At 40.4% G+C, this 27,746-nt stretch overlaps 1 protein-coding gene across 2 annotated transcripts in view; it reads right to left on the bottom strand.

The window, feature by feature from the left end:
* The window catches only part of dpp6a (dipeptidyl-peptidase 6a), a 329,725-nt gene that overhangs the window by 287,012 nt on the left and 14,967 nt on the right, over positions 1–27,746 (bottom strand). The window contains exon 1 of one of the 2 annotated variants that reach the window (XM_074693089.1): positions 4,558–4,842. The exons of the other annotated variant lie outside the window; for it this stretch is intronic. Within the exon in view, the coding sequence (XP_074549190.1) occupies positions 4,558–4,608 (51 nt within the window). The 5' untranslated portion in view covers positions 4,609–4,842. Of the gene's footprint in view, positions 1–4,557; positions 4,843–27,746 lie in introns of those variants that run through there. 2 annotated transcript variants of the gene reach the window in all.

Genomic DNA, 27,746 nt, shown 5'->3' with positions numbered 1-27,746 from the left:
CTGGAGGTAATGAGACACCTGATTGGAGGAGAGTGGATGTTTACTCTGCAACAGTCTCAAATATAAAAACCATGACTACAGGACTCTCCCGCCCCCCCCCTGCCGCCGCCCGGTGAGTCTTTTGAACGCCTTTTATCTCCTGGCTCAGTCAGATTTATATTTATTTCTTTTTCCTCGCGCGGCTCAGAGAAACAAATCATTAGTTGTTGAACAACACGGCCGTCTGCGCCCTTGAAGAGGATGTTTGCTGTGTCAGAAAACAATTAGAAGCAAACAGAGAGAAAGAGCCGGAGCTGTTTAAAGATGGCCTCACTCTCAAACAGGAAGTTAAACAAGCAGCAGCGCCATAAAGCAGATAACAGCCGCCGTGTCCTCACGTTACACCGCCGCTCCTCTCACCTCCGGGATGTCCAGGCTTCTACCTGCTCCACCTGCTCGCAGATTCCCCAACAGGCGACACCAGCAGCGTCCAAGCAGCCCTCACATTTAGCAGCAGACACCACGCTGTGCAGACTCCTCCCTGTTAGTGAGAGGACGCCCGCCGGGACCCGAGGCGGCGTCTCCGTCTCAGGAGGACGCGCTCATTGTGCTGGAAGCAATCTCCTGCTGCAATAAACCCGTCACACTGAAGGCTAATGACACTTCCTGCTCCGCCGCCATGTTCTTCCCATGTAGCCACCTGCTACATTACAGCCCGTCGATAAATCAACAGGAGAGTGTCAGGATACAGGGGAATAAACACGTCAACAAGGCCCGGGAAACAATCAGTCAGTGTTCAGGAGGAAGAGTCAGAGCGCCAGAGAGAAAACGAAGACAGCAGCCACAAACACGGTTCAGTTTGACAGAGACGTTCACGTTTCAACCGTTTCCACCAAGTGGTCCAGTTTGGATCAATAAAGCCTGATCCTGTTTGTGTTTCCACAGCCAACCGTGTCTTTCTTGGTAGGCGGCGTGTAAGCTGGATGCTAATAGCCGCCCTAATAAATCCAACAAAGAAGACCAGAGTTTGACCTTTGACCTCCAGTTTCACATCAAGAAGGAAAATCTAAATTCCTTTGCAAAGCTAAAAAATTCACTCTGCAATAAGATGGGATTTTCTCTTTTCTAACTTTTTTAAGTTACCACAAAAAAAACATACTTCAGTTTCATTTTCTTTTTACTTAAATGTGGCTAACGCTAATCGTCAGATATTAGTCTGCCTCTTGCCCCGAAGAAAAATTATCTTAAGGGTAGTTTACTCATATTTTAGAGGCTGGGATTTTCAGATCAACATTAAAACATTTATTTTTCCTCCATATTCAACGAGCAACGATGAGTGTTTACGTTCCCTACCTGCCAAACCATACGCAGAACATTCAAGCTAACAAGCAATCAGAGCTAACACCACTCTGTACGTGTGAGATTATTTCATCAGATTTAGGCAGATTTCTACAGCTATAAAGTTTTTGTTCAACTTTTTAAAGTTACCAAAAAAAAAAAAAACATACTTAAGTTTCGTTTTTCTTTTTACATAAAAGTGGCTAACGCTGATCGTCAGCTATCAGTCTGCTTCTTGCCCCAGAAAAAAAATATTTTAAGGGTAGTTTACTCATATTTTAGAGGCTGGAATTTTCAGATTAACATAAAAACATTTATATTTCCTCCATATTCAACCACTAAATGTCAGTGTTTACGTTCCCTTCATGCCAAACTATACGCAGAACATTCAAGCTAACAAGCGATCAGAGCCAACGCCACTCTGGATGTGAGAGATTATCTCATCAGGTTAAAGCAGATTTTTAAAGCTATAAAGTTTTCTTTGTTAAACTTTTTTTAAGTTACCACACACACACACACACACACACAAAAAAAAAAAACATACTTAAGTTTCATTTTCTTTGTATTTGAATGTGGCTAACGCTGATTGTCAGATATCAGTCTGCCTCTTGCCCCAGAGAAAATTATTTAAAGGGTAGTTTACTGATATTTTAGAGGCTGGGATTTTCAGATTCACATATAAACATTTATTTTTCCTCCATATTTAACCACTAAATATAAGTGTTTACGTTCCCTTCATGCCAAACCAGACGCAGAACATTCAAGCTAACGAGCAATCAGAGCTAACACCACTCTGTACGTGAGAGGAAGTGGGTCTGACTCACAGATTAAAGCAGATTTTTAAAGTTATAAAGTTTGAAGACTCTTGCGTTAGTGTTTGTTATGTAAACTGAAGGAGGAGCCTCATTGGTCGACACAGCTGTCAATCAATTTATCTTTGTCAAAATGTGCGCTAACGAAACCTCATGAGAATTAAATTTGATAACAGAAACCATCTTTGAGAGAAATGTCCTTGGTGGTTATTTTAGTGAGTTTTATTCAGCTTCCTTCTGTTGAAGTTAGGGAGGCGGGGCTTAAGATCAGAGTGGCAGCCAATCAGGAAGAGGAGCTCTTTAAGTTCAGGAAGCTGTTTAACTTTCATTCACCAAAACGTGCCACAAACTCAGCAATGAAACACTGAAAAACTATAGACTATAAAAAAAAAAATGGACAAAAACTGCTCCCCCTGGTGGCTGGCTGCAGTATCGGTTAAAAACTCCATCTCCCCAGTCATTCCAGATGGGCTGTGGTCAAACTTTAAAAAATTAATCCACCTGGTAGAAATGTTTCTCACGTCTGATTGTTGTTGTGATTTGAAGATATCATTTGGCTGTCTTGTGTTCAAGTCCTCTTTTTTCTGAAAAGTTTCATTTTCATTAGTTAAAAGATGTTAAAAACAAGATTTTAAGTCACATTTATCGATGATTGACAGCTGACGTTCTCGAGCATTTTTTGGGGGGGATTGTAAAATATGTCAGGAAGTAGAGTCAAGAAGTGATGAGACTCTCAAAAGAAAAAAAATAAACCCTCAGGCGGGTCCAGACCACAGCTGAACGGTTCATTTTCAGTAAATTATCAAAGTAATAGAAAGTTTTTAGACTTATGAGTTTGTGTTTGTGAGGTTTACTCTCATCGTTCACTGCAGGAGCTCTCATTGGTCGACACAGCTGTCAATCAAACATCTTATCCAATCACAAAACGAATGCTAACAGTTTTTTTTTATTATTTCTTTATGATATAAAACAAAAATGTTGATTTGAAATCTTTCAATTTGACTGAAGTTCCATCTGTTTGAAAAGAGGAGGCGGGGTTTAAGACCTGAGCTCCAGCCAATCAGGAGGAGGAACTCTTAACGTTCAGGAAGCTGTTTTTACAGCCTCAGCATTGTAAGCCTCAGACGGGTCCAGATCACATCAGAACGGCTCATTTTCAGTAGATTTGTTAGGTTTACTCTCAGCGTTCACTGCAGGAGCTCTCATTGGTCGACACGGCTGTCAATCAAACATCTTATCCAATCACAAATAAAATGCAAACTTTTGTTAAGATTGAAAACATGTCTGAGAAAAATTGAATTGTTCAGTTTGACTCTAGTTCAATCTGTTTGAATGGAGGGGGCGGGGTTTAAGACACAAGCTGCAGCCAATCAGGAGGAGGAACTAAGAGTTCTGGCTTCAGGAACTTTAAGGAAACACCTCAAACAGCGCTCAGTGAGGGTTTTCATCACCTCAGACTGCTCCAGGATCTGGTTCCTCCTGCATCCTGATCTTTGAGATTTGCTGCACAATCACCACACTCGATGTCTCATTCGCGACTTTCTGATTTTGGAAATTGACCAGAATCCTCTCTGCAAACACTGGTGTTTACTTTTCATTACGCAGGGATAGAGGAGACAAACACACGCTGCAGATCTGCTCAGGCACCAGGCCGGAGGAAGGAGCAGGAGGAAGGAGCAGGAGGAGGGAGCAGGAGCCGGTCTCCAGCCGAGGAACCTGAATCCACAACCAGCTGTGCCCCACATCTTTCAGCGTGGCCTGGAGAGCTCGCAGGGCTCGGCTCATTCTGCTGTAAATAAAGCAATCAGTGGGTGAATCAGAGGATCAGCAGCAAAGTGAGGGGCTCAGGAACAAAGCTGCAGGAGATCAGCGTTAAAAACACGAGCAGAGGGTCTCAGTGATTCATACTCCTGATTTAAAGCAGCAGAGGCTTAAAGAGTCATGATTCTGGCCTTTAATATCCCAAAGAGTCCCACAGGACGCTTAGTATTCACCCCCCAGCCGCCTGCAGCAGGGTAATATATCCAGCACCTCGCAGCTTTAGATGCAGTGAAATATTAATGGGACCCTCCTCGGGCTAAAGGTTACCTCTGCCCTCAGAAGCTGGAGATGAAAAGCCAAAACTCAGCAGCTGTGATGATCCGCCCCAGAAAAACAAACTTTCCAACTCCCTCCACCAGGATCCAGGTCTGCACCAGGATCAGGAAGGGGACATGTGGAATCAAAGAAAAGGGCGTGAACTCGCAGATCCACCTCAGCGGGATCAAAATCACTCAATGCGTTAATTTCCCAAACGCGTCTCTCTCCGCGCGTCGGGCGCGTCCGAGCGGCGGAAACGGGACACTTGCTGCAGATTTGAGCACAAAGAAAACGCTTCAATCCGCATCATGCAGAGCGCACACACACAGCCAGCTCCGGGCAGCCTTACCATGACGTTGCCCTGCATCTTCGCGGTCTCAATCAGACTCTTTTCCTTCATGTTGGCGTCCTCCGCGCGGATCCGATCCGCCTCCCGGAGCCTCGATGTGCAGCAGACTTTTGGACAGCTTCCGTCAGCTCTGCTTCCCCCGCCACTTCCCAAGCTAGAGCCCTGAGGTAGAGAGCCAGTTCATAAGTGGGTGGGCTTACAACCAGGCGGACTGATGAGGATCAGGGGAGCGACACACGGCGCGCCTCGCTGTGAATGCGCAGAGGAAGAAATCCCAGAGAGGAGAAGTTTGAGCTGGGTGATGGTTTTCTCTCCTCTCTTTAAGGAGACAGACAGACAGACAGACAGACAGACAGACTGACAGAGCTGCTGCTGCTGCTGCTGCAGGTGTCATCTGATGGACAGCGCGTACATCATCACGGCTCCAACAACCTGACTCCAGATCAGCTGGGATCAGATTTACATTCAGACACAGGAAGGTCACATCATCATCAATCTGATCTCTCCGTTTTCTTTTTAATGGGGCTTTTATAGTGGAGGGAATAAAACCTTAAAGGTCAGCATGAAGCCTCTGAGCTCTTTATGGAGATCTCTCTCTAAAGTCTGCTCCTCTGTTGCTCTAAATCTCCTCCACTCTTTACAAAATCAAACTGGAGGGTTCACTGCTCGATATACGGCATCCCAAAGAAGGGAACCCTAACCTAACGCGCTCAGGTGTCCTCTTGGTGGCTGACATGTGCGCCAAAGTGCTGCTTTAGGAGTCAGTTTCCATGCTAAAGAGCCACTTTGGAAGCCAAAAAGTGCGTTAAAGGGAATCCATGGTGCCAAAATGTGCGCTACGGTGCTGCTTTAGAGCCAAAACATGAAACACGTGCTAAAGTGCCCCCTTAGGATACAAAATGTGCGCTAAAGTGCCACTTTGGAAGCCCAAATGTCTACTAAAGGAAAGTCTGGGGTGCCAAAATGTGTGCTAAATTTCTGCTTTTGAGCCAATATGCATGCTAAAGTGCCATTTATGAAGCTAAAACACGCACTATATGGTTCTCTTAGGATACAAAATATGTGCTAAAGTGCTGCTTATATGACCCTAGAGTGTCCTCCTCAGAGCCAAAATGTGTGCCAAAGGGAAGTCTATGGTGCCAAAACATAATACAGGTGCCAAAGTGCCCCAATGAGAGCTAAAATCAGTGCTAAAGTGCCCCACATGAAGCCAAAACATGCGCTTAAGTATCCTTTTGGGATACAAAATGTGTGTCTAATTGCTGCTTTGGAGCCAAACAATAAAACAAGTGCTTAAGTACCTACTGGGGTCCAAATGTGTGCTAACATGTCCTTTATGAAATCAAAACACACTAAAGTGCCATCTGAAGGATTCAAAATACCCTTTTGGGATACAAAATGTGTGCTAAATTGCTGCTTTGGAGCCACTATTCCTGCAAAAACTGCACTCTTTGGGTCCAAACGTGTGCCAAAGTGCCCCTTTGGAAGCCAAAATGTGAGCTAAAGTGCCCTCTTAGGAGCCAAAACACGCACTTTATGGTTCTCTTAGGATACACAATATGTGCATAAGTGATGCTTTAAAGCCAATATGACACTAAAGTGCCCTCTTAGGAGCCAAAATGTGTACTAAAGGGAAGTTTATGGTGCCAAAACACAAAACAGGTGCCAAAGTGCCCCCTTGAGAGCTAGAATCTGTGCTTAAGTGCCCTGCATGAAACCAAATCACGCATTTTAGTATCCTTTTGGGATACAAAATGTGCTTTGGAGCCAATACGCATGCATAAGTGCCATCTCTGGGTCCAAACATGTGCCAAAGTGCCCCTTGGACGCCAAAACATAAAACAAGTGCTAAAGTACCTACTTGGATTTTTAATGTGTGCCCTTTATGAAGTCAAAACACGCTAAAGTGCCACCTTAAGATACAAATGTGTGCTCATTTGTTGCTTTGGAACCAATACGTATGCAACAGTGCCTTGTTGGGTTCAAACATGTGCCAAAGTGCCCCTTTGGAGGCCAAAACAAGGGAAATCCATGGTGCAAAAATGTGCGCTACAGTGCTGCTTTGGAGCCAAATCATGAAACACGTACTAAAGTGCACTATTGGGAGCCAAAACACACACTTTAAACTCTCTTGTGATACAAAATATGTGCTAAAGTGCTGCTTTGAAGCCAATATGATGCTATAGTGTGCTCTTGGGAGCCAAAATGTGTGCTGAAGAAAAGTCTATGATGCCAAAGTGAGTACTAAAGTACCCCTTTGGGGCCAAAACATAAAAAATGTACAAAAGTGCCCCTTTAAGAGCTTAAATGTGTGCCAAAGTGCCCTCCATGAAGCCAGAACATGCATTAAAGTACCCTTTTGGGCTACAAAATGTGTGCTGCACTGCTGCTTTGGAGCTAAAATGCATGCAAAAGTTCTCTTTTTGGGTCTATACTTTTTCTAAAGAGCCCCTTTGGAAGCCAAAATGTGCGCTACAGTTCTGCTTTGAAGCTGAAACATGAAGCACATGCTATAGTGCCTTTTATGAAGCCAAAACACACATTATGTGGCCCTTTAAGGATACAAAATGTGTGCTCAAGTGCTGCTTTAAAGCCAATATGACGCTGAAGTGTCCTCTTGGAGGCCAAAATGTGTGCTAAAGGTAAGTCTAAGGTGCCAAAATGTGTACTGCAGTGCTTCCTTTAGAGCCAAAATATGAAACACTTGCTAAAGTGTGCCCATGGAATCCAGGATATATGCAAATGTGCCCTGTTAAAGACAAACTATGCTCTATAGTGCCCTTTTGGGATACAAAATGTGTGCCAAAGTGTCTTATATTTTCCTTTTCTTCTCCTGCCCTTCAAACAGTCTGTGCATGTTCCTGTTTTCTGATGTTGTTTTGCAGTCTGGAGGTTAAGATAAAAAAATAAAAAAAGCTGATGTTCTGGTGATAAATGATAATCTTCTTACAGTCTGAAAAGACTGCTCACTGAGATAGTCCAGACCACACGTCCCCCTCAGTAACCAGGTTAGGAAAGACCAGCTCTGTGCATGTTTCTGTTTCAGGCCTGATCATGTGACGTAGAGACCAGATCCTGGAGGAGTAACTCAATCAAACTCCTCATCACCCGGGCTGGGGACCATTTCTTTGCTTCATTGTTCAGAGAAAACTTGAAGATTGAGGAGTCCTGCTGAACCTGACATGAACTAAAAATGTGTGGAGAAGTTTATCGAAGTAAAAGTTTATCTTCACACGTCAGTTTCACCTTCTTTGAAGAAACAGTCACATCTTTACGACAGTGGGTGTGGAGCTCAGATCTCAGGAAACAGTACCAACTCTGACCACAGGTGGCACTGCAGTCAACAGCAAACAGATCGTCCTCACAGAGACTTTAAACACTGAAGCTAACTCTGTGTTTAAGCTAATTCTGAGGCTTTTTCTGCCTCCATTAGAAAAAAAAAAAACACTGTTTAAAGATGAAGAGCAGCTCCTCCTCCTGTTGTTCCTCAGGTCTCATGTAAAAGCTTATTGATTCCTGTTACTGTGGTCAATAACAAATCACAACAAACACACACACACACCCCTCACAGCACAGAGAGGCCACAGATGTGAGTCTCGTCTCTACTCTCACTTTTCTTTTTACTATTTTTAAGTTAAAAAGAAAAACGCCCACGCCGTCCTCGGCTTCCTCCGCCTCCAACATGACGCCTGCCTCCCGCTCACGCTCCCTCCAGCTTCACAAATCAATATCAGCCTGAGAGGATTCAGACGCTCTGTTTACTGCAGCATCACAAAAACACACGCCGCCGCCGCCGATGATGATGATGCTGCTGCAGCCAGGCAGCACCGCATCCTGAACTCACAGCAGCAGCCGTGCAGTCAGAGGAGCTTCCCTCAGCTGGGAAGAGCCAACAGCGTGTCTCTCGTATAAATCTCGTTTAAAAAGTGCCGCGTATTAATTAAGGCTGTCAAAACAAGCTAATGGGGCCGTGGGGCTCCCAGGACGCCAGCTGGACTGCTGACAGAGGGAGAACGCAGGAAGCTGCCTCTTCATTACCGCGGCGGCAGGTTCATCCTGGATTTCACACAGCTCTCCTCCATCTGAGACGACTTCAAAGATCCACGGCGCTCTGAGCTCTGAGCTCTTTACAACTTCAGCAAAGAGAGGTTTCTGTTGTTTGGAGCAGGAGCTGCTTTACAGCTAAACAGCTTTACGCTAAAGCTAACACTGCTACATCCCCACCAAACAGGATATGAGCTGTATTCTATAAACACTTCAACTGCTTTCTTTCCCATTAAACCACCTCGTCCTTTCACATAACGTCTCACTGATAAAACACTTAAACTATGGAGGGGTACTGAGTTAGGTACTTTTAAAGGTACTGACCAAAATCCAAAACTGTTCCATGTTTTGGTACCTGAATGCAGCATTGTGACTGTGAGGGAGTGGAAGAGTGGGTGATTTTCCACGCTGGACATGAACACAGCATTACAAGGTGATATACTGACAGATAAATAGGTTAAAATGAAAAAAAAACTGTATATTTTACTATTAAACAAACTGATATTTTTACCACATCAACACAAAAAAAGGTACCGAAAATTGGTACCATTAAGTACCGGTACCAAGGCATCCGTATCGTATCGCTTCAAATGTGAAAGGTTCCCATCCCTATGAGTCACTCGTCGTCATGACAGCGGATATGACTGAATGTAGCTCACAGAGAAGAAAGAAGGAAACATTTACAACCAAAAAAAAAAATGCAAAAAGAGATTTCTTTAAGGATGAGGAGTCTGACAGAAAAAATGGATAAAGCATCTGAGATCCTTTATTTTGTCCCTCTGGAGCCCCCCTAGTGTCTTTACATGATTTACAGCTTTACAAAAAATTCAATTATGGACACACCATACTGGATTTTTTGCCAATATTTAACAACTCATTTAGCAGAGACCAATAATAAACTAACTTCTGTAGTGGAAGTAGTATAATGAATTATGGCACGTTCTCTAATCCCATAAAAATGATATGATTTTATTTTAACTTGTAATAGGGTTTTATTGGTTATGGGTATTTGGTCAATCCTTGGTTGTTTTGGATGTTTTATATAAATTGACTTAACAATTGTTTTGTAATGTTAATTTCATGTGCAAATATGAAAAATATAAACTTAAAATTGTACATTTATTTACAGTAAATGTAAAAAATTATTTATCAAATTTATTTACAATTTATTTATTTATTTATTTATTTATTTTTATCATTGTTTTTATGGTTTTATTTTTTCATTTAATTGTGCACTTTGAGATTTGTTTACAAATGTAAAGTGCTCTATAAATAAAATTCTTTTTTTTTTTTTAATGACAAATGCTTTTAAACTAGTGCTGGGCAAGTTAACGCGTTATTTTTGCGTCAACCCCTCAATCTTTTAACGCCGTTGAATATTTTATCGCACATTAGTGCATGTTGCTCACATTCTTTTATTTTGTAAATGTCTGTTGCTGACCGCGGTGGAACCGGAAGTGAAATTGGTGGAAAAACACGACGAGTAACAAAAACAAGCATGGAGAAGAGGGGCAACGCCACGGAACTTAAAGGCGCTCGACGCTTAGTGTATCAGTCCGCGCGCACGGCGTGCCAGATATAAACAAACGCAGGTAGTCTGCCAGGACGAAGAGACACGATGAGAACTAGAGCCTTATTTAGCGGTGTTTTTGTGTGAAAGTAACGCGCTGAAAATTCTCTGAATAAAGCGTGAATGCAGACCAATATCAGATTTTTTCAGTGGGAGTCTGTTTATTTGTGTTTTTGGTCAAGTAAAATATGTCCCCGTCTGAGTGCAGAGGAAACCTGCAGAGGAGCAGGGAGGGGGTGTTTGGTGTGAGCGCTCTGGGCTTCTGCTGCACAAAAACACTGCTGTAGGGGTAATTTCTGCCCTAAACCTTGTGATAGGACCCAACTTGTTCCATCCCAGAGGATCACTTTAATGCCCTGATAGTGACATTAAGCTTTAATTTTGTATTTACATTTTGTAAATTTGATTTGCACTAAATATGTGATTTAACTATTTCTGTATAACAAGTACTGATTTAGTGTTTGCATGACAGATGTTATGGCACTTTCACAATGCGATTAATTATGATTAATCAGGGAAATCATGCGATTAATTACAATTAAAAGTTTTAATCGTTGCCCAGCCCTAATTCAAAAAATCCATAAGATAAATCCGGCTTGACAGCTAGTTGATGCTCTTCCTGAGAAAAACAACAATTACTGAGAGATATCACGACATCTTCAGTCATTTTTTGTTACATTAATGTAGAATAATATGTTAGAAGCCCAGACTTCCCTCTCCTTAGCTTCTTTGTCCAGGCCAGCCGAGAGATGTAGTCTCTCCAGCGTGTCCTGGGTCTGCCCCGGGGTCTCCTCCCGGTGGGACGTGCCCTGAACACCTCACCAGGGAGGCGTCTGGGAGGCATCCTCATCAGATGCCCGAGCCACCTCAACGTGGAGGAGCAGCGGCTCTACTCCGAGCTCCTCTTGGATAGCCGAGCTTCTCACCCTACGAATTCACATCTCCAGAAGGAAAAAAATAACTTACAGATGTTTTCTCTTTTTTTTCACATCTCTAGAAGGAAAAACATCTGTAAGTTAATATTTAACCAGAAATAAAAGATCTCTATAGTTGGAAGAGTGCAGTAACTGGACGTTCAGAGATTCAAAGATCGTCCAATCGGTGTGAAGATCACTCCATCAGCTGTGTGGGCTTCACCTCACTGATGGATAAACATCCCAGACGCAGGCATGTGTGAAGGTAAATCCAGATCCACGCCGCCATCAGTCAGCCGTAATGGTTGTTAGCATTACTGAGAAACGGCGTCTGATCCTTTTACAGTCTGTTGACGAACGGAGAGACGGAGACGTAAACCTGATGGAGCACAGAGCGTCCAACAGGAAAGGTGTTTACTACCAGAGAGGAGAGTTCAGGGTGTGTGTGTGTGTGTGTGTGTGTGTGTGTGTGTGTGTGTGTGTGTAATGTACCTGCAGGGAGGAACTGAGCTGGAACTGCTGAGGAAACATAAATATTAATCACCTGCTGGAACTTTTGATGAACGCTGCTACGGATCGCTGGCTAAAGCCGAACCCTCCAATCAGGAGCCAGCGTCCAATCAGAGCTCAGGAAGAGCAACAAGACCAGGAAGTGCTCGGGAGGTGTTCAAGTTTTAAAACAATCACAACAATATTTAACTTTTAGCCTTTCTAGAAACTAACATTTGTTAAAATTAAAACTTACACTAATCCTGTCATGTTTAACGCTGTAAAAAATTAACTTCCAAATAACAGGGAAGTATAACTGCTGCTGTTATTTTACAGCTGAATTTTTTACAGTGTAGTGTAACTGACTGTTTTCCTTCAGGGTTAGCCTGATAATAACTGATGGCTTAACTTTTAGGACAAGTTTGTTTGTAAGACCTTACGCATGCACGGTTTCTGATTTCATCTCCCCGTACCTTCACCTCTCATCCTTTTGAACCGCTCCAGTGCGAGCGGAGCCGCCGCAGCCAGCTGCCGTGCTGCGGGAACTCATCATCCGTCCCCGAGCGAAGCGAAGCGGGTTCAAGTGATGAATCTGATCCAAGCTCCTGACAAACGCCTGCTGTTCAGGCAACTGTGCCATTAATATTCAGGAGTGCTTACTGCTCCGTCACAGGGAGGAGGAGGAGGAGGAAAAGACACCTTTAAGATGAAATATAATTATCCTAACTTTTCTGTCTGTGACTGCCAGGAGCTGCTGGGACGGGCCAGACCAGGGGTCTTCAACCTGTGGTTCTGGGGCCTTATTCGGCCCTTTGACTCCTCAACATGCGGCCCTTGTAGCTTTAGAAAAATATCATTGAAATAAATAATTGTTATTTATTGATGATTAAAGACACTGACACTGAATAAAATCCTGCGTTAACATTTAGTTGAACTAAATCTTCATCCCATCTGTCAATAAAGCCTGCCACCGCTCTACTTCACCTCCTACAACATCAACAGCCCACCAACTTTCCATGCACCTGTGGCTAACCTCAAGTTTTACAGCCCTGGGAAGATAACTACATCTACAAAAAGACTAATCTGGAAGAAAACACTGATTTTAATTCTGTGAGGATGGATTCATTTCACTGACAAGTTATAACACATGCTTTAAGCGTAGAAGGACAAACGCAAAGAACAAAAATTGATAAATTTGAGCAATATTATAAATAATTGTTTAAAATTTGAGGATACTTTTTTGAAATTTGAAAAAGTTTGATTTTAAGAATTGTTTAAAGGTTTGCAAATTTTTTATTTGTTTTAATTGCTTGCAATCTTTGTAGTTTGAAATGCAAAATTTTTGCACATTTTTGAAATGTAAAATAATTTTTGGATGCTTTTGCAAGTCTTTAAATTGCAAAATTTTTGCAATTTTTTTGAAATAATTGTTAGTAAAAAATTTTGGGACATTTTTGAATTTTTTTTATTTTGTTGCAATTTTTGATTTGATTTCAAAGTTTTTTTCCAACTTTTCCATTTTTTAAAGTTTGACAAATTAAACCGAAAATTATTCTTTAAAAATTAAAATAATTAAATTAAATAATCAAAATAAAAATAGTGTTTTTAAAGTTTGTTTTAGTTATTTTTATTAATTGTTTCATTGTTTTAAATTATTTTTAGAACAATGTGACAATTTTACTTTGTGCAGCTTTGTTTTAATGATTATTTGTTTTATTTACTTATTTATTCCTGCACTTCTTTTATGTACAGCACTCTTTTTCAACTGAGGTTGTTTTGAAGTGCTTTATAAATAAAATTGAGTTGAGTTAAAATATTTTTCAATTTTTTGATCAAATTTTTGTATTTTTATATTAATTTTCAAACTTTTATTCATATTTTTACTTTTTTTTTAAATTCTTAAATTTTTTATAAATTTCTAACTTATTTGACATTTTTGCTAATTTTCAAAACTTTCATAAATTCAAAAACCTTCTAGTCTAGATACCTATTCACCTAATTTTATGCACTTTTTTGTCTTTATAGTGAAGATAAAGTAGATTTCCTGGCTCCAGAATGACTTTAATCCAGGTGAGCAGATCAGGTAATCCTCCACCTGTTTGAAACACGCTTCAGTCGTTGCATGAAATAAAAACTTCAGAGGAAACTTGAAACCATCGGGACATTCATCAGGACTAACACATCAGTGACAGCGTTAATAGACCTCCTGCATGGAGGCTGGAGATTAATGTCTTCTCACACGCGTGTGTTCCTCGTTTCTCCTCTCCTGAATTCATTAGAGAGCCTAACGATCCGTCGCTCTGACAGTCCGGGGTGAAGGGGGTCAGAAGAAAAACCTCTTATCAGGATTATGGAGCCCCCCGCCAGCAGTGAGGTGCTCCTGATGTTTTTGGGGAGAAATTCATGTTTGAGATGTAAATCAGCTGATGGAGCTACTTCCTGCTGCTCACTAATGGCTACAGTTTGAGCTAAAGCTCCAATCTGCTCCACGTTTACCTCCGTCACCCTGCAGACCAGCTTTAAAGTCTGAATGTGCTGGTCTCTGGGTCTCTGGGTCTGCAGGATCCATCAGGAGGAGGTGCAGCCACAGCGTGTTGTTAAAACAGGAGAAGACATCGGTGACCGCAGCACACGCCGTATCAAGGCGTCCAGTAATTAAGCTGATAATGAAAGCATCGATTCGTCCTGCGAAGGTCTCGCTTCAGTTTATCGTGCGTGATGAGAGCTGTCACCAGGATGAAGCTCCGGACTCGCTGCTCGGGGATCTGGACCAATCAATCCTGGGTTTGGGTGAGTTTTAATCACTTTGGTTTTCATACGTTGGATCTCATCCAGTCCCTAGAGAAAGTGCTGCCACTCAACTCAACTCAACTCAACTCAACTCAACTTTATTTGTAGAGCACTTTAAAACAACCTCAGCTGAAACAAAATGATCAAGGAGAAAAAGGTTTAAAAAAGATTTTCAAAGTTGGTTTTATAAACTGAATTTAATCTGAAATTCACCATTTATGCCAAAGTCATATTTTTGTGAGCAGGTGGCACAAAATTCCTGATAATTCACTTCTTTGGAGAGCTGATACTTTGACAATCTAGCGCCGTGTTTTACGAAGGAAGTGAGGCGTATGTTGTTCATTACTGTTGCAATGGAAACACATTCAGTGACAACGTCAGACGTCCATATTTAGGCAACTTTTAGCCCCGTTTCCACCGAGTGGTTCAGTTCGTCTCAGTACGGCACACACTTTGTGGCGTTTCCTTTGACCAAAACCAGGACAGGTCCCCAAATCACCAACCCGTACCGTACCGTACCGTACCGTACCGTACCGTACCACTTTTTGATTTCCTTCTGTCTAGGTGTCAGACTAAACTGATCCAATCCCAGAATATGGAGCTAGAAACATTTTTATCAGTGGGGTACAGATTACACGCCGTCTACCAAGAAGGGCACGGTTGGCTTTACTGATCCGTACCGTACCAAACTGAACTGATCCGTACCGTACCACTTGGCAGAAACGGGGCTTTCGTCATTATTTCTGCATTCATCATGATTTATGTTGTGTAGTTGTGTTCTGTTTTTTTTTTAAGCAAAACTTTATGATCTGTTCAAATATCTGTAAGTTTCTCACAGCTGTTTAGTCTGGCTTTGGTTAGACGTTACCTCGGGAATACACTAGATGAGTCTCCTGTCCGGATCTCAGTGGCGTTGACTGCGAACCCTCTCATCCGTCATCTCACATTTCACTATTTTATTTTGAAAGTCAGTGCTCTCTTTAGGTAGTTTCCATGCTCGACTTCCTGTCCCATTGTGAATTTTAGTTTTGGGTATCTGCTGCGACCTGCTGGAGCAGGGAAGCAGCCGGACGCCAACAGATCAGGTCCAGTTGTCCTGACAGAGCAGAGCCAGATCGGTTGACTTTAGATCCCATAAGACAGCGTTTCTCAGATTTTTTCGGACCATAGACCACTTATCCTCCCAGAAAAATCTTGCGGACCACCAGGAGCTAAATATCCCCAGAACAACATCCCGGAGAACAAACTGATATACTGTAAACTCAAATTATACATGTTACAACTTGCTAGGGCTGCAACTAAAAATTATTTTGGAAATGGATTAAAACGCCATTATTTTTGCAATTAAAATTATACATTTTATTTCTTCAATTCCCTTTATTCAGAATAAGTATTTTTTGCAATGACAGTGACTAGAGTGAAAAAGTGCACTTAATCCTTTGTAGTTCAGTGGTTTTTGCTTTTTGTTTTTTTTTAGAATGAGGGAGAAAATGGACCTGAAAATCAGAGTTTAACTACATTGCTGATATATTATTCTATAACACTTAAAATTTCCAGTATTTAAATACTTAAGTACTTAGATTACATTAAATTACTCAACGCTTTTATGAACCAGTTTTTGTAGATTTTATTTGTGCAGCAGCCAAACAACTTGCACCCCCACCCCCCCTTTTTCCTTGAATGTTTTATTAAAAAAACAAGGTTGTTGCAGACCACTGGTGGGCGCTGGCAGACCACTAGTAGTTCGTGAACCACAATTTGAGAAACACTGCCATAAAAGATCCAGCACTGTCCGTCTATCTAAAGATCTGTACAAACACGGACTCTGTCTTACTGTGCGTTCACACCAAAAGAGGCAAAAGAGGCAAAAGCAGCGAGCACGCCCGAGAAAGCGAACAGCGGTCGAGGCGGCTAAATATTTTATACTATAATCCTTAAGATAAATACCCAGGAGCCAGACTCAATGTTAATCTTTTAATCAATAAATTAAACCCCCGCGCAGCCTGTGTGTATTCCCCGTTCCAAAATAAATCACAACCAAAATAAAACAATAATCTCAATGTTCATAAAACAAAAATCATGAAAAAGTTCCAACTGACGAAAAAATACAAGCTGTCCTTCTTCACACTATTTTTAACGCTCCTATAATCCTGTTTTTCTGGTCCTCTTAAGTCCGTAACAAAAAACGACGTTAATCCACAAGAAACGAAAGATAAATCCTCAAGGAAGAAAAAAGGTCGCCCAAAACAGGAAGTGAAAACCAGGTCACCAGCGTCCGTTCAGATTCCGGCGCACAGTCCGGTACGAAGCCATCCATGGAAGAATCCAGAAGGATCCAGCAGAGACTGTTTGGTAATAAAGTAACCTGCGCCCCCGGCGTAAAACTCAGATCATTGCTGAACAAAGTTAGTCTGGAGCCCTGGTGTCATCTCATTCAGATGAAGCAAGAAATGCTAGCATGCTAGGCTAGGCTACGTCTTTGCCACAGACTACACTTCACTTCACTATTTTCTGCTGTTACTGCACATTTTTGTAACTCACCACAACAATCTACCTCCTCTGCACACAATGCAACACAATTTTTTTGTTGGTGGCGGTAGCTAAAAAGGCGGACACTTTATGAGAACAGTTTATGAACTTTTCTGTATCCAAGACGGAACTAGGAACCAAAGTTACATGTGTTGTTCTTTAGGGCCCGCTCGGTCGAAGGACATCTCTACTCTGATTGGTTGCCGCCGTTTGCCGCTGAACTGCGTCATAGCTAATTACCATAAAGTTGACCGAGGCTCAACTTCTCATCTGGTGCCTCTTTGAACGCTCAGGACGCCGCGCTCTCATTGAAAATGAATGAACTCCTGGTGTGCTTGTCTCTTTTGCCTCTTTTGCCTCTTTTGGTGTGAATACACAGTTAGTCTGACGTCAGCTGACGTGTGTTTTATTCACACATCTGCTCTCCACAGGTGTTAATTGAAACCATCCGTGTATCACCAACACTCAACAAGTGGACATTTCCTCTGCAGCTCATTCAGAGTGTGAGTTTTCAGCGGCTACGTGACGGTTTAATGACAGACGACTTATTTCCATCACCACCCGTGACGATGAGCTCCAGCCAGCAGTTTATCGCCGCTGTCCGTCCAGGTTTCAGCTGTCCACACAGCAGCAGGTTTCTGTGCTCAGCTCTGGCTGCCGTCTGCGCGGTGACAGTCCGCTGACTTCATCCTGGAGCTTTAGAGCCGGAGCATCAGGCAGCCGCTCCGGCCTCGCTGCAGCCAATATTGTTGTTACAGATGTCCTTGGCTCCACGCGCCTGGACGTGATGGAGTCCAAGTTGGCCCCGTGTCCCCGGTGGAGAATGAGCAACATGCTGGAGTCAGGCTTGGTGTGTGTAGAGGCCAGCTTGTGTGTGTGTGTGTGTGTGTGTAACGAGTCATGCTTGGCACATAAACTCTGATTTAATGTGTTCACACTGCTGTCCTCTTTCCGTTTAAAGAGGGGCTGTCGCAGGGTCTTATTAAAACTTTTCATCCACACAGTGTCAGTGACAGCAGCCACCTTTAAGTGACGCCGACCAGAAAACCAACGATGGCGAAAATTACTCTAAAGAGTGTGTCCCCTTATTTCAAACATATTCAGACTAAGCAAAATAAATTTGTCTCTAGTCGCTTTTCTGAAAAAATGTCACCAGAGGAGTCTGAAAAGTTGCAAACTAGAGCAACAAAGCTGCTAAGTTGGCAACACTGGTCTCAAACACCAAGGTTTTGCCTGTAGCTAAACTCCTGAAAGGCCTTCAGAGGACCGACCAATCAGAGTGAAGGGGGTTTGTTGAGCGGGGAGCCTTAAAGAGACAGCAGCCAAAACGTAGGTGGTTCAGATGAGCTAAAATAAAAGTTTTCTAAAACACGAGAAAGAGAGATAAATAGAGATTTTTTGTACTGTGAAATGTAAATATACTATGGGTACACAAGAGGGACAGAATAAAAACTAAAATAAGCATAATACCTCCTCTTTAAGGCAAGGAAAGTTCAAGAATTAGGTGAGTTTAACAATTTACTTATACACTCTTGGCAGCTCAGTCCCCTTATACAAATGAACAATCCACAGCTAAGCTAACACATTAGCTTGATGTCTTTTTTTTATCAATTACATTAAAGGAATGTTTTCATAAAAGGTAACATTAGACAATGTGAAAACAAGACTTCAGTTGATTATTTTTATGATTTCTGTTGTGATTCAGCCCCAAAAACACAAGTGTAGAAATATTTAGATAAATTTCATATACTGTAAATTAAAAATCAGATTCAGTAGGTTGGGGTAACACTCACAGAGCTCAGAGAGTTCCGGAATGTAGTGACATCATAAGAGCTGAAAGCTCTCTGACCTTGACGTGGAACATTCTAGAACCTCATTGATGGAGTGTAGTGGTTTAAAAATGGTTCTTTTTACCATTGATTCTTAAAGAGACAGGAGCCAGAGCAGAGACTGGAGAAGGAGAGAAGAGTGTAACCAAGCACCAGGGAGAGAAACTAAACAGAGAGATTTAACTGAGCTGGAAATCATGAAATCCAAAGACGAGAAAACATGACACTAATGTCTCCGAAGGGGTTAATTTTTCAAAGTTAGCTGAAATCCTGAATGTGAAATAACAGTAAAATACAGGCAACCCTGCTACCAGTATTTTACTGTGATTTTACAGAAAAGTATTTTTTGTTGTGACCATAGGCTGTAATAAGTTAAAAAAAAAATATATAAAAATAAAAAAATATAAAATAATATATAAAAATAAAATATATATATATATATATATATATATATATATATATATATATATATATATATATATATATATATATATATATATAATTATTATTATTATTACTATTACTGTTATTATTATTATTATAATGATAATTACTGTTATAATTTGAATTCGCAAAATTTGAAATTTCTTTTTTTTTTCATTTTACAACTTTGTGTAATTTCTTTTTTTTTTAGTTAATAATAATAATAATTTCTTTGTTTAATATTATTCTAAATAGTTTCGAACATTTTTGTAATTTTTTTTATTTTTTGCACACTTTTCGTTTTTCTTTTTTATATATTTCAGATAAATTTAAAAATAAAATTTTGGGATATCTTAATTTTGAACTTTTTTCAAATTACTTTTATTCCGAAATGTTTAAAATTTTCAAAATCTGAAAATCATTTAATTTTTAGGGAGTTTTTTGAAATTTATATCCTTTTTCAAAATTATGATTTTATTCTTTTAATTAAAAAAAAAAAGTTTAAAAGTGTGTTCATTTTTTACAATATTTTTTCTTCAGGTCGTGCTGTGTTTGTCTTTAAGTACTTTTATTTTGAAGGGTGGATTCTCCATTTCTGATGCAACCTCAGGAAGTCAGAAACTGAGAGTTGGTTGAAAAGTATCAGCTCTGATCAGTAAATGTGGCGTGATGAGCGTCAGAAAGGCCTCGTTAGCTTTGTCTTTAAAAACTTGCTTTGCTGTCTTCTTCGTCTCCTGATGACTCCATCTCTCCTCCTGCTCCTCCTTCATTACTAACTCACATCACTCTTCATGTCGACCAACATCTGTCTTTTTCCATTCAGCGCTCTGTCCTTTCATGAAGCCTCGCCACTGTTGCATCAGATTACATCTGCAGCTCGGCCCTCTGACTCTGGTGCTGTGATTCATCGGCAGGATGAATTTAAATAAAAACCTCCTGCTGCTCCTGCAGGAGTGAAATGTGACATGGGAGTTTTTGTGCTTTATCAGTGAGTAATGAACGCCAGCACAGCCTCCGTGCTGCTCCCCGCTCGGCGTTCAGGCGTGTGACGGGCAGAGGCTGTCGTTCATTACCAGTCAGGGCCTGTGGATGCTGCGGATCTGATGCGAACGCCCGTTTAGGAAGATTAACTAGAGAAATTTGCTTTAGTGTCTGATAACAGGAGAGTCATATCACATTGCCCAAGGTGGTTTCTGGGGCAACAGCGCGGCCATCAATCAGCTGGCTGTAATCTCAGTACAAATCGTTGTCAGCATGCAAATTAGTGTCACATTTCAGTGAGCCGGGGTGTGTACGGCAGAGCCTGAAACACGTCCAGTAAATATGAGCAGGATCTGAGCTGACGATGGAGAAAGTCTGAGACGAATGAGTATTCAGCCGGATTCAGAGGTTACAGATCAGTGTTAATGCTCCATCTTTTCACAACAAGTGAAAGTTTCTTTCTCTTTGTGCAGATTTATCATCCCTAACACCTGAATGAGCTGACGAGCCCATTTCCAGCTCCTGTGTTACAAAGCAGCAGCTGAAAAAGGCTGAAAACAAACATTTACTCTGCACTTCAGACATTTGATCCAAGGTTACACACAGTGCACATTTAAAAGGATCAAATACTGACAAAAGTGCCACAAAATCACAGGTGGAAACAAAAACACTGAGACCAATTCATAAAGTACAGCGTGTCAACAAGAGCTGGTGTTGGAGGAAGAGGAGGAGGTTTGTCGGGCACACCGTCAGCAGTGATATCCAGTAATTTCCTGTTATTTACTGTAATCTATTTTTACAGTATAACACTGCACATTTGGTTACAGTATATGAATGTGAAATAACAACTAAATACCTGTTGATAGTATTTAACTGTGAATTTATAGAAAGTAATTTTTGTTGTTACCATAGATTGTAAAAGACTGTAAGTTTATTATTTAATGATAATAATTATTAAAATGACTGATTAATTTTGCAAATTCTCAAATTTCACCTATTTGAATTTTGACAAATTTTTGAAATTTCTTTTTTTAAGTTTCTGTGCATTTTTTAAATTCTTTGTTTTATTTATTTTTTTTTTTTTATTTTAGGGATTTATTTTTTTATTTTTGTTTAATTACTTTGAAAAAAAAATTAAATTCTGAAAATTATTCCAAATGTATTTGCAAATTTTTGAAATTTTGCTATTTTTTGTAATTCATTGTTCTCATTTTTTGCACATTTTATAAATTTCTTCTTTTTTTTTTAGAATTCAGCTTATTTTTTGAAATTTTCGAAATATCTTAATAATCAACATTTTTTTTAATTCATTTTTTTCTCTGAAATGTTTCAAATTTTGAAAAATTAAAAATTATTTCAATTTCTTTCTTTTTTTTAAAAAAAAAATATTTTTTAATGTCATAATTTTTTCTTTTATTTTTTTCTTTCTATTTTTCTTTTTTTAAATATCTTTATTTTTTAAACATATTTTTAAATAACTTTTTCTAAAATGTTTCAAATTTTGGAAATCTGAAAATTATTCCTATTTCTTTTTTTGATATTTTTTATTATTTTTTAACATCACAATTTTTTTTAATGTTTTTCTTTTTCTTTTTTTAAAGTGTGTAATTATTTCACAATATATGTTAATTCATCAAAAATAAAAAAACTTTTATGATTACTATGACATCACATTTCAGTTCCATAAATTCAAAAAAATTCTTGTTTAGATTATTATTTACTAGATTTTAACTATGTATAAAATGTCCTTGTTTTCTTTTATTGTGAAGATGAAGTAGATTTCGTGTCTCCTGAATGACTTTAATCCAGGTGAGCTGAGGAAAAATGTCTCCTTTGAAAGTAAAGGTTGCAGAGCCCTGACAATGAGGAACAGAATTGTCTGATTTTAAAGCAGAAGACAATGAGATACTGACAGAAAACAACATTTACAGAAGTACAGGAAACAAGATCCATCCTTCCATCCACAGCCCTGAAACCAGCACAGCTCAATCTGACAAACAAAGACGATTTAAAGTTTATATCTGCAGATATAATATTCTCTTTACTTTCAGCATCTTTCAGAGCGATCAGTGGGCGGAGGCGGCTCGACCTCCTGGGTGAAGTTAGACTTTAAAAAGTATCTTCAAACTTTTAAAGCCAGACTCTGGAGCCACAGCGCGCTCATTAAGACGTATATTAACTTTATCATTAGGAGCAGAGTTAATGATGCTGGGAGATTAATCCCTGAGGCCTGGCTGTCTGAGGAGCATCATGCTGCACGGCGCAGACTCGTATGCAGCGCAGGTCTCCATAAACAAAAGCAGGTTAGCATAAAGAGCACGGCTGAGCGGGCGGGTTCGGAGACGCTGCACCTGCACATCTGTCCCACTTTCTGCTGCTCTCCACAGCCGGCTGCTCCTTTTAGATTTGTGGCGTCTCTGGAGGCGCAGAAACCCATTAAGTGAAACTAATACAAACAGGCAGAGGGTGAGGATCAGGAGGGGGGAGGATCAGAGCGGGTGACACCGCTTCAACTCTCCTGATGGATCAGTCTGAAGACTCTGATTCTTCATCATTTCTCCACAAACCGCTCATTAGGACCATCTGAGCGTGCACCGCGGCCTCTCGCCCTCCGTCCACCTGTATCACGCCAGCTTGTGGCGCTCTGGCTGCAGAGGACGGGTGTGTGTCTGCGTGCCGCCTGAGGATGATTTACAAAGCATTGATCTGGCAGCCGGCAGACTGGAGCACAATAAAAGCGTTGTTTATGTTCAGGCGGCGAGTGTTCATTGTCAAGGGGAACGGCATCTTGTTTCAGGGCGATGTAGAGCACCAGGGGAGTTAACACTGCAAATCATTTCCTTTTAACTGCCAGCGCCGCGGCGACAGACGAAGCCAGCACGATGGGTTATACAGCAGCTTTCTGCAGTCAGTCAATAAAATCACCTCTGCTGGTTTTATGAAAATGGGCCGTGGCAGGGCCCAGCTATACGTTTCAATAAAGGCCGCAGATTGAAAATGCAACCAGACAAGGACAGAGCTGGAGAAACAATGTGGAGAAGTCAGGGCCGAGATCAGGCCGAACAGAGGGGGGCGCCTGCCAGCTGAGGAGGCTTTAATCCTGCTCTTTAAGGGTGTCATGAAATGTGTTTAAGAGCCACTTTAAACTGTGGTGACACCAAACCTCTTCTAACACTTTACTCATTGATAGTTTGTCTAATAAAGCGACAGAAACGTACATCACCGCACATTTAAAGGTCCACAGAGTTCAGAGGAAGAGCTGCTCAAAGTATCTCCTGATGCTTTATGTCCTTTAACCTTTCACTACCTTAATATTTTTTTTTTTTATTTCTCCATCCTTTAAAAAGTCAAATCCTGCTCAGAAAGCTCATTAGTGATGGGAAACTCGATTCTTTTTACTGAATCAAGTTTAAATGAGTCACTCACCAAAGTGAATCGTGATTTTGAGTCATTTGAGTCACTTGAGTCAGTTACCCAGAAAGTGCATAGAAATCTATATTTCAGAGAGATTCATACCAGCGAAATGACTGAAAAGGACAATTAACACACTCCAGTGTGGAAAAAAAGAGTGAAATTTCAACATATATTAAAGAAACTTTTATTTTTCTAACTCACAAATAAAATAAGATTAAATTAGATAAATATAACTGAGAAAAATTACAGTTCAAACAGAGAAACGTTAGAAAAAATAATGATGTACAATAAATGTAAAGTAAAATAAAGCCTCTTGACAAATATGAAAATAAACGGGAATAGCTTGAACAATAGTGAAATAAAAATAAAGTGTCAGCAGTCATCAAAAAGTCACCCCTCCTTTAAAATGAATTGTCCTCACACAAATGGGCATTCAGGAAAATGATCTCAAAATATATTAATAGTCAACATTTTTTTAATTACTTTTTTTCTGAAATGTTTCAAATTTTGAAAATCTGAATATATTCCAATTTCTTTTTTTTATTTTTTTATTTTTATTATTTTTAAATGTCACACACACACACACACACACACATATATATATATATTAAGTGTGAACCTTTTTTAAAAAAAAATCTTTATTTTTTAACATATTTTTGAATTACTTTTTTCTGAAATTTTTCAAATTTAGGAAATCTGAAAATTATTCCTATTTCTTTTATTTGACATTTTTGAAATTTGTATTATTTTTTTATATCACAATTTTTCCTTTAATTTTTTTTCTTTTTCTTTTTTTTTTTTTGAAAGTGTATAATTTTTTCACAATGTTTGTTAATTCATCAAAAATTAAAACAAAAAAAAACAATGTTATGATTACCATGATGTCACATTTTCAGTTTCATGATTTAAACAAAAAAAAATTGTTTAGGTAGTTTTTCAATAGATTTTAACTATGTTTAGAATTTCACACACCTTGTTATCTTTGTTGTGAAGATAAAGTAGTTTTTGTGTCTCCAGAATGACTTTAATCCAACTGAGCTGAGACTTAATGGCTCCTTTGAAAGTAAAGGTTGCAGACCCCTGAGTAACAGATTTGTCTGTTTTTTAAAGCAGAGGAATATGAGATATTGTCAGAAAACAATATTTACAGAAGTACAGGAAGTACTCCTTTAAAATGAACTGTCCTCACAACAAAATAGCATTCAGGAAAATGATCTCACGAACCTTTCCAGGACTCAGACGGTAATGCTACGAACGTTCGAGCTGGCGAGTGACTCGTATGTGCTCTGAGTCATACTGTGAGTGAGTTAGTGATCCGTATACACTGTGAGTGAGTTAGTGATCCGTATGTACTGTGAGTTGAGCCATTCTCCGTGATGTGAGTGAGGGGCTGGGCTACCGTGAGCTTTGCACCGAGTCAGTAAATGAGTCATTTGGGGCGAAGAATCATGATTCTCGAGTCAGTAGAGTGATTCTCAGGTATTGAACGAGTCGTTCATGATTCGCACAACACTAAAGCTCATCCTCTCTTCTTTAAGGAACCGTTTTTCTCGCTGTTGCTGGTAGAGGATTTACGGTAATCAGATGAGTTTTAAAGCGTAAATGAAGACCACAAAGCCTCGTTTCCACCAAGTGGTTCGGTTTGACTCGGTACGGCACATTAGGGATGGGTACCAAATTAAATACTTTTATAGTAGGACAGCACCAAGTACCATTTCACATAAAATCAAAAGGTACAACGTTTAGGTCCCTGAGGGAGTGGAAGAGTAGACGATTTCCAAGCTAGACATGAACACAGCATTGCAAGGTGATATATTAAAGAATAAATTTGTTACATTGAAGAAAAAATTATACTTTTTTATTAAACAAATTGATATTTTTTACCACATAAAGACAAAAAAAGTATCAAAATTGCTTCCGTTGCGAACAGGTACCAGTTGCAAGGCACAGGGCATCCGTACCGTATCGTATCAAATATGAAAGGTACCCATCCCTATGACATCATTTTGTGACTAATACTGGGACAGGTCCCTAAACTACCGACCCGTACTGTCCCACTGTTTGGTAATTTTTGCATCATTTAAAGCCGAATCAGGCGAAAGCGTCTGCAGCTTCTCATCAGAAAAGCCCAACAACACGACCAAATGAAAACATATTCTTCAAACTAAACCAGAAACTGAAGCTCCTCTGCAGAGTGGAGGGAAACAAACACGCAGGAATCAGCTGATCACATTCAGAGCACGCTCAATGAGCCTCCACCTGAAAAGAAGTGAAGTGGCTGTAATTAAAGGACCTGACCCACAGGTTTCTCTGTGGCTGCGTGTACGTCAGCGTGCAGAGACACGCGTGAGGAACCGGAGGCTAAGAGAGGAAGGTGTGCCTGGGAACACGGTGGAAACGATAATGAGACGAGGAGAAGGAGCTCTCTGAGCTTTAAGAGCTCTCAAAGAGAAAAGAACTCCAAAGCATGATGGGAATAAATCAGAGGGTTTTATTTCTCCCAGACTGTAAAAGTCACTCTGATCAATAACAATGAATCAGCCATAACAATATTAAATAACAAAGACGGCCTCTAAATGCCAAGGCCCATAGGCAGCTGTTATAGATTTCACTTGTTAATATAAGCTATGAATACCAAACGCTCTGAGGCTCTTTAACCACACGCTTCGAATTAAAGAAAAGAAGAAATTGTCCTCGACCGGTCGGCTCCAGACAGAGCAGCCCACACGGTTTAATCACTCACGCTTTGAAAAGGCTGAGGTCAGCACGTTTATGGATCTCATGAGGAGAAAAACTTCAGGTTAGCTCACAAAAACCACCCACACGGAGAGTTTATATCGTTTTCATTGGATCTCTGAGACGGTAAAGGTTTCTAAAGCAAAACAGGAGATGGAGAAATGAGACCAACAGTTTTGGAGAAACAAAATCAGCCAAAGATATCAAGAGATCTTCACCAGACTGGCTGAAAGGATGTAATCACATTTGGATCTCCTAACTGGCCTCAAACACCAAGGACTGCCTCTGGTCCCGCCCCCTACAGGCCTCCAGAGAGCTAGCCAATCAGAGTAAAGAGGGTTTGTGGAGCAGGGAGCCTTAAAGAGACGGAATCTGAAACAAAGTCATGTCAAGAAACTACGGCAGCTCCAGAGGGACAAAATAAAGACTGAAAAAGCACAAATGTGTTGAGTTATGAAAAGAGGGGTTATCAGTCTACGCCATCATCACACACACGCATCTTGACTGCAGAAGTAGCATTTAGCTCCATTTGTTCAGACGAGTTAGCATTTTTTAAACACTAAATTCAGCCTGTTAGCATCAAAATGTATACAGTGGGTAAAATAAGTATTGAACGCGACAACTTTTTTCTCATCACATTTATTTCCAAAGCTGCAATTCAAACTAAATTTCTCCCAGACATTGGTATTAACTCAAATAATCCACACATGAAAAGAAATCACAACGTTCAGGTCCATAAATAATGATTATGGTGAATTAAGTACGATAACACAGGAAAAAAGTATAAAACACACCATGGAAAGGCTGTATACTTTGGACAGGAAATGCACCGTACCACCTGAAATCTGTAGCTAGCAGTTAAATAGCACACACCTCATGATGGGTAAAGGCAAAGAGCTCTCTGAAGACATTCACAACCTGATTGTTGCTCAGCATCAGAATGGAACTGGTTACAGACTTATATCAAAGCACCTGAATATTCCAGTCAGCACCGTTGGGGCCATTATTCACAAGTGGAAGAAGCACCACCTTACCATCAACAGGCCACGCACAGGAGCTCCTTGAAGATTTCTGACCAGGGAGTCAGAAAGATAGTCAGAAGAGGACTCAACCAGCCAAGGACCACCCTGAAAGTGCTCCAGAAAGACTTGGAGGCAGCAGGTACAATTGTTACAGAGAAAACAACAGGCAATGCACTCCACCGCCATGGCCACTATGGATGCTCAGACTCCATTCCTCAAGAAAAGGCATGTTGAAGCTGGTTTAAAGTTTGCTAAACAGCATCTTGACAAGCCTGTAGAATACTGGGAGAATGTTGTCTGGTCAGATGAGACCAAAACTGAACTTTTGGGCTGTCATACTACAGACCATGTTTGGAGGAGAAATGGCACTGCACATCAGCCAAAAAACACTACACCAACAGTGAAGTTTGGAGGTGAAGCATCATGGCATGGGGTTGTTTCTCATCTC

Source organism: Halichoeres trimaculatus, unplaced genomic scaffold (assembly GCF_033239565.1).
Source record: "Halichoeres trimaculatus isolate MK-OKI-2021-1 unplaced genomic scaffold, fHalTri1.1 fHalTri1_scaffold_18, whole genome shotgun sequence".
NCBI classification, from domain to species: domain Eukaryota; kingdom Metazoa; phylum Chordata; class Actinopteri; order Labriformes; family Labridae; genus Halichoeres; species Halichoeres trimaculatus.
This window is presented reverse-complemented; position numbering and strand designations above follow the sequence as displayed.